The following is a 10,408-nucleotide window of genomic DNA, read 5'->3' as shown; positions in this document are numbered from 1 at the left end:
TTTTTTCCTGAGGAAGTGACTGAGCACAATTATCTGAGCATATAATTAGTTCTCACAAAAGTATAGGAGGATCATAGCAACTCCATGACCCTAAATAGATCAATGTTTTATATATCCTATAACTTTACTAATGGCATACAATCAGTCAGATACAAGAAGTCTAACTGAATGTTTAGGTGTGCAAATGTAGAGATCTTGGAATATCTATACATGTTTTTGGATTTTATTTATTCATTGATTTATGTCCTTTTATATTCTAATAATGCCTTACTTTATAATAAGATGTTCCCCCTGTAGACTCAAAAAGAGACTTGTCACCCAGAGAAAGCAATTTCCCTGTGGCAGGTGCATACAGCAGGTGGTTCCACATGGTACCTGCATTGGAAAGGTAGATTTAGTCAGAGATTTTATTTTAATATGAAAACCTTATTGCAGCCTGAGCCACCACTGGGTAATGTGCCAAAAATCATGTCTGCAGCATGATTTATTACGTGAAAATACCACCGAACTAATCAGTGGAGTTACTAATTAATACAAATCTGCATTTTTTGCATAAGCAATTAGTGCAAGGAGAGTGCAATGAAAAAGGAAGTTGACTCGTTTAATCTCAGTGCCTATTCAAGCGGAAAGACCCACCAGGGCCAAACACTAGATCTACATTTGGAATTTTTCCCTTTTGATTAGTTAAAGACACTAAAAGGTCAAATTATCAATATTTAATTCAAATGGAAATGAATTTATAAAAAGAGAAAACAGAATGCTTAACTTAAAGATGGTGGGAACTTAAAACTATATACATAGATAAAAATTAATTAGATTTTCCATTTATGCCAACTTAAATCAAACCAGATAAAGAATTCTACTTCCTAATAATAATGTTTTAAAATTTAAGCAAGTGGGAAAAACTACTACCAATACTAAAAGTAGAGTCACTGGAAAAACTCCCTCCTATTAATAGTTATGTTTCTAGTGGTCTTTGTATCAAAGCTTTGAGGTAAATTTGTTTTTAAAATCAAATGCAATATTTAAAAATCTCATATGATTTCAGTAATTATGTATTGGATTGGGGGCATAGAGGGAAGAGAGAATGACATAATTTTCATAACTAGTATAAAGGACACCATTTTAAACACTCCTAGAAATGCTTTTCTCATTCAAACAACCAGAGAGTTTTCAAGTAAGATAATCTACCTTAATTTTGCTTTAAAAGCTATCAAAGAGTTGTTACTGAGGGAGAAAGAAAGAGTTCTTTCATTAATCAGATTCCATGAATATTTTTTGGAAACTATCAATAATATTTCTGCTTAATCACATATAGTCTATTCTTTTCTGTCTCTGAGAGTTTAAAACTATCTCCAAAAGGAAGAGGCTTACAATGTAGGCTACAAGGTTCCCTGATTTTAAAAATTCTAAAAATTAAAAAAAAAACCCTCAAACCCAGAATAGCTCATGAAAAAGCAACCTTTTGCAAAGAAAGAAATGCTTTTTAAAAGAGAGGAGGGAAGGAGGGAAAAAAGGAAGAAAGGAAGGAAGCAAATGAAGGAAATAAGAATCATGATAAATGTGTTTTTATTTGAGTATCAAAGATGAAAGTAAACTGTGGGGAGAAGACTGGGAATTGTCCACGGTGCTGATGACAGTTCCCCCTCTTCCCCTCACCTCTTCCATAGTTCTAAATCTAACTTCCTCTCTAGTTCTTGCCTACCTTCATAGCTTTCCTAGAGCCCCTCAGTTTTCCTCCACCATACTCAATCATTCTTGAGGACCTACGTTCTGAAGACAACTTCTCCACTTCTCTCCATTCAGTTTTTTTTTTGGGGGGGAGGGTGTTGTTAAATAAGAGGAAGCTGGTAATCACTCGGTCCTTGTCGGTTACCTGGTTATGCACTCCCCTTTGGACTACAATATGTTACCGAGACCGACCTTAAACAGGTGTGCGAACTTTGGTCAAATATGTCATACACAATACACACAGGCATAGAGTTCTTCACCGAGCATCTGACGAGGAAAAGCCGTTTTATAATCTCACAGATGAACTGCATTTGCCATGATCTACCGAGATTTACTGACTTTAATTTGTAAAGACTTTTGCCTATTTGTTTTGTTTTAAAATAAGGCATGCCTGTATGGAAAGAAATAGAAGCAAGGATACATGAACCGCCAAAGGCCTCATTAATTTCGGGGGATGGAGTAGAATTAAAGAGGCCGGGGTTAGAGCCAGGAAAACGTAAATAACAAATAAAAGAGACCCAGACAGGCAGAGCTGTGGAAATACTGTACTAAATCATTCACCAAATTACAACCAAGGCTTACTCTCTCCAATAGCTTTAAGCGATTTGGAGGGAAGGGGGGGGGGGGGGAGGGATCCATTTTTTTTTTCCCGTCGTTCTCGCAGGTGCAATATGAATCAATTATCTTAATTAAGATAATGCCGCAAGCCCAGGAGATTTGCATCGGACGGATTTTGCACTCTGGACAACTGCGAGGCATTTTAATAGCGTTTCCGTTACTTCCAGATCAGGCTTGAGCAACTACAAGCCTCTTAGCCTCAATAGGAGGCAAAGCTCGGCTCTTCCCTGGAGGTGCAGGACCTGACTGGGTCCCCAGCGCTTAGGGCTTGCTGTCTTGCTCCTAGAAGCGATTTTTTAGCCTGAGGGCTATCTACTCAAAGAGTAACTCAGATGGGACCTTCAGAAACCCTGAGGGCCATGATGAGGCTCTTTCCCTCAGGCTTATATTCCTGCTTCTTCTGACCCCTGCTTTCCGGTCCCTTATCCTATCCCTTCAACTCCAGTTGTCTTTCATTTTATGGGATCCGATGGGTCCTCCCTTGCTTCAGCTTTTCAGAAAGGAAAGAATATGTGTGTGTGTGTGGGGGGGGGGGGGGTGAGGGTGGTGCTGAATGGGAGTGGAGAAAGGGAGAGACTACTCAACCGGACTTGAACCTTTTACTAATAAGAACCGTTCACAACTGCTTCCCAGAAAAATAGGTCATTCGGAGAGGTGCCCAAACACAGAATTCCTCTCCCGATCCTTTAACCTCTTATCCTCTGGACTCAGGTCACCTCCTTGTCTCCTGACCCTACACTCGCGTAGACGCTTGCCATATAGTTCTCCCTACTGTTCATTTCCCCTTCCCCCTCCCTCCTTTACCCCCCGGCTGCTGGACATTCCCGCTGCTCCTGCTGCTGCAGTAACGGTCAGGCCGGGCTGCACCCGCAGATGAACTGAAAAGGAGACCTAAGAGGGAAACAGATTTGGGACATTGCATGGGGTCAGTGAGCCGTGAAAGGGGCTTTTGTTGTGAGCGCGTGCGGTTCGCGTGCACCGCTGAGGACCTGAGTCCCCAACCAGGGGGCCGAGAAGGGGGAAGGGTTGGTGCTGGGAAGAATGGGGATGGGGTGGGAAGGAAGGATCTAGTGAGAGCAAAAGAGAAAGGAGTCAAAGGAAAAACAAAAACGATGACTTGGAGATTGGAAGAGTGTAACAATGTTGGGACAACGAAAATAAGGAGGAGGAAGGAAAGAAAGATTGTGGAGGATGAGTGTGATTGTAGAGGACAGAAGAAAAGCTAGAGAGCCTCTGTTAAGTAGACTAATGCAGCTGCACATTAAAACACAGACTTCTTGGACCTATCTTCCTTCTCAGTTCAACAACTTTCCTTTTACCTTTCAAATCTGAAACAAGTAGCTGTCCTTCCAACTGTTGTTGAAATTTTGATGGGGTTTTTTGTATTTTTGCTACCTGGAAATAATCAGCTCTACTTTTCTAGTCCAATAGTCATCTCCTGACTTCAAGACATCAAAACATTAGCTTTTAAATTTTTTAAAAGTATATTTGCTGTATGGTTTTGATATGTATTTATATGTCCTTTTTGCCTCCTAATGTACTTTTTGCCTCCCAGGATTTTTTTTTTCACTCTCAGAGTTTTCCCTAGATTTCAGTGGCTGAAGAGATTGAAATTGTGATGAAAAAAATCATTGTACTCTTAGTAAATTAAAAAAAAAAACACTGCTGCTCTCCTTCCTCTAACTTCCTATTTTCAAACAACTTAAAGTAGAAATGGGCACGAATTAACCTAATGAAAAAGATGGAGGCCAACTTAAATTAGACAGATGTATAGGGCATTGATTAAGCACTTATTATGAGACAATAACGAGGGTTTAACCACCTAAGAATGGTCTCTTTCAATCCTACATGAAACCTCCACAGCCTAGATCTCTCTCCCATCTGGGACATTGTAATAAGTCACCCAATTTAAAATCCTGGGCTTCCTAGATACCTGTAGCATCATAACTCTCTCTCTCTCTCTCTCTCTCTCTCTCTCTCTCTCTCTCTCTCTCACACACACACACACACACACACACACACACACACACACACAAACTTTAATATTGAACGAAGAAACATTGAAGGTATGTCAGTAAGAGTTATTATATTAGCTCCTTTTGAGTTAAGTAGAGGGCCAGCAACTTCAGGATAGAAATAACCAGGTACTCAGTCAGATCCATATCTTTAGAATTAAGACCACTCCATCACCCTACTTACCTTTTGATTTTTCTTTGTAAGTCTATCTCCTAAGCAAATGTTTCAACAGAATATTGAAGAAATAAGTAGTTGGTCTGAGCAAACGCTTAAACTACAGCTCCAGTTGAATTACTTTGCATTCAAGTGCATTTTCTTATTATCTGGGAAAATACAAAAGCAATAATTTAAATCTGATTCTGAAATCCAGAATTAATAAATCCACATTTAAAGGCACGTGTCTCTCCTCCAGATCTAAATCCTCTGATAATGTTTGACATCCCTAACATCCCTTTCCCTCCACCCCCGTGACAACAGTTTGCAAACTCTGTATTTGTTTATAGCCTTTTAGGGCAATTACCTTTAAATAGTCTATTGAAGTGCAAGACTCTAGTGGGTTTTAGGGCTTTCAGAGTTAGCTGTGGAAATTTTGGCCTGGGGAGGTGTGCCTTAGAAGAAAGGACAGAATGGATTCTAAGCCATTGTCAATCTTTGAGGCAGTCTTTGAACCTTATTTGGTGTACACTAATAGATTGATAAAGTGACTCATTCAAAACTATTCAGTACAATTCTATGATTAGTGTCCTAACTTCTGAATTGCAAATTGGTAAATTTACCCTTGGTAAAGCCAGTTAAAAAGCTTTGGGGATTGCTTTCATTGCAAAGATTCAAAGTAAGAGTGAATAATGAGTGTCGGAACACATGTAGGTGAATCAGCCTTTCCACAGAACAGCAAAGCGATTTTGTAAATGGTCAATATTGAAATAGAAGCTAAATTTAAATGAATAAAATTAGGCCATTTGAAGGAATACCCATTACCTCTCATTTTTGGTATCTTAAAAAAAGACGTTTGTGAGACAAGATAGAGCTACAGATTCGAATCCAATGACAATTATGTAAAGTAAAAAAAAAAAAAAAGGGTACGAAGGAAAACGCACAAATTGTACTCCAGGCCTGATGTTTTTCCAAAAGAAACAGGTAGGGCTGACTAGTGGTACCGAGTCTCTCCAAGCCCCAGTGCCGCGGAAGTACACGTTGTCATTGGTCTGAAACTGAACCGAGGACGCCTCAGAGGCATGCGTAACACTTTAGTATTCCCAGAAACATTCCTTTAGGCCCACTGGGATTGATTACCCAGTGTGCCGTAACAAGGCTGTGCTTTTTTAAAAATCATATTCTTGAAGAGTCATTAATCTCTAGACCTGGGACAGCTTTTTCACTAAAAAGAGGTAGAGCTGACAAGAGCTGAGGCATCTTTGCTACTCTAAAACCCAGTGCCAATACCCAGTCAGTCCTAGAGGGCTCTGTGCCGTGAGGGAAAGAGAGCAGCAAAAATGGGCAGAGATCAAGGGAGAGGGCGAGTGCAGGGACTGGTTGAGAATGAGAAAGCTGCTGTCAAGGGAGGAAGGCCATGGAGACAAGCAGGGTCTCCTGGAGAAAAGCAGGAGAAAAGTGTCCGTGGTAGCCAGGGAAGGAAAGAGGAAACCAGAGACACCTTGGTCTCACGGTCCCACTACTATACTTCCACCTTGTCCCTTACTAAGCATCACATTCATTGGCTTCATTTCCCCGCCCTCATTACTTCTCTCCCCGGAACTCCCCCCTCGGTTTTTTCTTCGCCTTCTGCTGTCGAAAGGGTTAATCTCTCCTGCGGGTAAAAACAGGTCCGCGGAGTCTCTAACTGGCGACAGATGGGCCACTTTCTTCTGGCCACAAAGGGGCCAGAATGGAGCGCTCCACGGAATACAAATGGGCAGGTCACGTGGCACCCGGGCCCTTTGCTTGACGGGGAAGACCATATGGCGCATGCCGGGGAGGAAGAAGAAGAGTTGGGGGGGAGGGGGGGCGATGAAGGGGGAGGAAAGGGATGGAGGGTAGGAGCCGAGTTAGAGAAGAGGAGGGCGGTAGCATAGGGAAGCTGCAGGCAGGGAGGGGGAAGCAGGCAGCCAGAACCCGTGCGCAGGCGCTGGGCGTTACAAACCAGCTCCTGGGTCTCCTCCTCCCCCACCCTCCCTCTCGTAGCATCACCAACTCCGCTATATAACCTGAGAGCCCAGAGCACAGCCCCCCAGAAACAAGAATTCAGTCCCTCACAGGAGAGAATCCCGGGAGTTAACAGGGTTATGAGACGATCACTGCAAAGGACACATTAACTAATACAGGTAATTATGATTCTTTTCGTTTCATCCGCCCAAATACAGAATTAGAGGACACACATACCTTGTGTCTTTATTGAAATACCCACGCACACAAGTATTTACTTACAGCATCTACAGCTCACATAGGCGCAGTTTTATGTCTTCTGGGTTTGTTTGGTTTTTTTTTGGGGAGGGGGAGCCTCTGAGATTATTTTTGATGTAGTGTGCAGTGTTCCAGAGACCTAAAATAACAGCAATAATAATGACTTTATGACTCCCCACACACATCTATATGAGTAGCTCCTGTTGTTAATATTTTTATTTCCCGTGTATTTTGACGAGTATAAGGGGGTTGACTTTTAAAGGCAAGATTTTTTTTTTCCGAGTTGGGCAAAGGAACCTGAAGAGGCTTTTAAATCGTGCTCTGCATACCCACTTCTCCTCGAGTAAATCGGATTCTGAGGTAGTTTAGTTTGGAGGTAAGGAGTTGGAGGAGAAAAGAAGAGAGCTGGAATTGCAATCGTTGCTACCTGTTACAGCAGCCGAGCAAGCCACACTTCACTATTGGAGTCCTATATTCAGTTGCACTTGAAGTCTTTCATTTTCCTTATTGGAAGCAGCGACTTTCCCATTGCTGATCATTGTAGAGGGGTGGAAGATTATAATTATTCAATCTTTTAAAGAGAAAGGTTTGAGCAAAACTTTGAAAAGCCCCCATAAAAGGATGGCCGAACATCTCAATGGGCTGTTTATTAGAGAGGAGCCTTCTGCACCTGATCCCGGGCACGAGAGAACTGCTCTTTGCTTTGACCTGAACACTTATGAAGATGTGATAGCTTTTGTAGAAGGTTGGGGATTCAGTGTTGGGGTGGGGGTAGGGCTAAGAGAAAACGCTTGTCACTTTTGTTTCCATTTTTTTGTTGGTAGTAAAATTAATTTTGGAAACTTCTTTCCGTTTACCAATTAATTTCCCTTCCATTTATCTTAAATTCGCATTCAGATGCCAGCAAGTTGAATATTGATGTTTTAAGCTTAAATAGTTTTATTAGTAGGGGAAATTGGGCACGTAAAGAATTAACATTTGCTTTAAAAAAAATATAACACATTTTTGCAGTGTTATGGACTCTAACGCATTCAGATACATATGAAATAACTATAAATGGTTATGTATTTAATCACCACACATTTATTTTCATCACATCACCCAAACATTTAATCACTATAAACACCCTTAAGAAGCTATACTAGAAGCGCATACATACATATATATTCTTAGACATAAACACTGTTAACACTCACACTAACACAGACTGCACATGCCAATATAACACATTAAATTTGCCCAGTCCCCGGGGAGTTCAGCGCTCTGACTAATTGGTCTCTTCCTCACATAAGTATTTAGAATACAGTAGTGAGGTGGGGTGGGAGTTGAATTTCTTTCCTTTGAATGTGTTGTTTTCCTTTCCCCCCTTTCTTTTTGGTCTCTCCTGTTAAATGTAGGACTTGAAACATGACCAAATCGTACAGTGAGAGCGGGCTGATGGGCGAGCCTCAGCCCCAGGGTCCCCCGAGCTGGACAGACGAGTGTCTTAGTTCTCAGGATGAGGAGCACGAGGCGGACAAGAAGGACGACGATCTTGAAGTAATGAACCCGGAGGAGGACTCATTGAGGAACGGGGTTGAGGAAGAGGACGAAGAAGAAGACTTGGAAGAAGAAGAGGAGGAGGAAGAAGAAGACGACGATCAAAAGCCCAAGAGACGCGGTCCTAAAAAGAAGAAGATGACTAAGGCCCGGATGGAGCGATTCAAGCTAAGGCGCATGAAGGCTAATGCCCGGGAGAGAAATCGCATGCATGGGCTAAACGCTGCGCTGGACAATCTGCGCAAAGTGGTACCCTGCTACTCCAAGACACAGAAATTGTCTAAAATCGAAACACTGCGTCTGGCCAAGAATTACATTTGGGCTCTCTCCGAGATACTGCGCTCGGGTAAGAGCCCGGACTTAGTGTCCTTTGTACAGACCCTCTGCAAAGGCTTATCCCAGCCCACCACCAACCTGGTAGCTGGCTGCCTACAGCTCAATCCTCGGACTTTCCTGCCGGAGCAGAACCAGGACATGCCACCCCATTTACCATCAGCCAGTGCTTCCTTCCCGGTGCATCCTTACTCCTACCAATCTCCTGGGCTTCCCAGCCCGCCCTATGGAACCATGGACAGCTCCCACATCTTCCACGTAAAGCCGCCGCCTCACTCCTATGGGGCGGCCCTGGAGCCCTTTTTCGAAAGTACTCTCACTGATTGCACCAGTCCTTCCTTTGACGGACCCCTCAGCCCACCACTCAGCATCAATGGGAACTTTTCTTTCAAACACGAACCCTCCACCGAGTTTGACAAAAATTATGCCTTTACCATGCACTATCCTGCAGCGACCCTGGCAGGAGCCCAAGGCCATGGATCAATCTTCTCTGGCACTGCTGCCCCCCGCTGTGAGATCCCAATAGACAACATTATGTCCTATGATAGCCATTCACATCATGAGCGAGTCATGAGTGCCCAGCTCAATGCCATCTTTCACGATTAACCCTTGAAGAGTCGCATCGATTTCATGATCAGAAGGAAAAAGAATCAACTGTGCTTACAGTGACTGTCTTGTTTACAAAGGGCAGCCCTTTGGGTACCACTGCTGCAAAGTGCAAATATTCCAAGCTTCAAGTGATATATGTATTTATTGTCGTTACTGCCTTTAGGAGAAACAGGGATGCAAAGTTCCTGTTTATCTTATGTATTATTTTCTATAGCTCCTCTATTTTAAAGAAAAAAAGAAAAAGTAAAGAAAAAAGAAACTACACTGTCAATTTGGTGTAGCTGTATTCAGATCATATTAACTATCTGATCAGATAACAAAATCACAAGCAATAATTAGGATCTATGCAATTTTTAAACTAGTAATGGGCCAATTAAAATATATATAAATATATATTTTTCAACCAACATTTTACTACTTGTTACCTTTCCCATGCTGAATTATTTTGTTGTGATTTTGTACAGAATTTTTAATGACTTTTTATAATGTGGATTTCCTATTTTAAAACCATGCAGCTTCATCAATTTTTATACATATTGGAAAAGTAGAATTATATCTAATTTATACAAAATAATTTAACTAATTTAAACCAGCAGAAAAGTGCTTAGAAAGTTATTATGTTGCCTTAGCACTTCTTTCCTCTCTATTTGTAAAAATTGCACAATTTGAGCAATTTCTTTCCCATTAAAGTCTTTTCCCCTATGATAAAAACCAGACCCATAGCTCTCAAGTTGACTCAAACTCAAGAGACTTATTTTCTATCAAAACATATCAATTCAACACATTACTTGCACAAACTTGTATATAAATATTTTAAGCAAATGCCAACACCCTTTTTTGAAATCAAAAGCTGCTTGACTATCACACACAATTTGCACTGTTTCTTTTTAGTCATATACTGCTTTGCATTCCATGATTTTACAGAAAATTTGAAGATACTGATGTTTCCAGACGATATAAATGCATGATTTTATACATACTCACACAAATCGTGTTTTGTCATATATTCATCTTATGAATCTGAGCCTAAAATGAATCAGGTTGTTAATGTTGGGCTTTATACCTATTGTAGTCAATTAGTACAGTAGCTTAAAACAAATTTGAACCATTTAATCCATAATTAGAACAATAGCTATTGCATGTACAATGCAGTTCAGAATAA

General features: G+C 41.2%; 1 protein-coding gene and 1 long non-coding RNA gene across 2 annotated transcripts in view; one reads left to right on the top strand and one right to left on the bottom strand.

Annotated features, from left to right (window-relative positions):
• Positions 1-285: 285 nt before the first annotated feature.
• Positions 286-10,408, bottom strand: part of LOC138146563 (uncharacterized) — a 36,678-nt gene continuing 26,555 nt past the window's right edge. The window contains exons 2-3 of the long non-coding RNA XR_011164525.1: positions 4,549-4,688; positions 286-375 (exon numbers count right to left, since the gene is read on the bottom strand). This is a non-coding gene — a long non-coding RNA (uncharacterized lncRNA). The remainder of the gene's footprint in view (positions 376-4,548; positions 4,689-10,408) is intronic.
• On the top strand, positions 8,167-9,266 carry NEUROD1 (neuronal differentiation 1). The gene has a single exon (XM_069068613.1). The coding sequence runs from the start codon at positions 8,173-8,175 to the stop codon at positions 9,241-9,243; it is 1,071 nt and encodes a 356-aa protein (XP_068924714.1). The 5' UTR covers positions 8,167-8,172; the 3' UTR covers positions 9,244-9,266.

Source organism: Petaurus breviceps, unplaced genomic scaffold, assembly GCF_028583685.1.
Source record: "Petaurus breviceps papuanus isolate PSGF00001 unplaced genomic scaffold, PetGlider_PUasm1.0 90763, whole genome shotgun sequence".
Lineage (NCBI taxonomy): Eukaryota > Metazoa > Chordata > Mammalia > Diprotodontia > Petauridae > Petaurus > Petaurus breviceps.
This window is presented reverse-complemented; position numbering and strand designations above follow the sequence as displayed.

Excerpts from the sequence above, each read along its gene's own strand:
- NEUROD1 (XM_069068613.1), top strand. The coding sequence starts at position 8,173 with ATGACCAAATCGTACAGTGAGAGCGGGCTGATGGGCGAGCCTCAGCCC.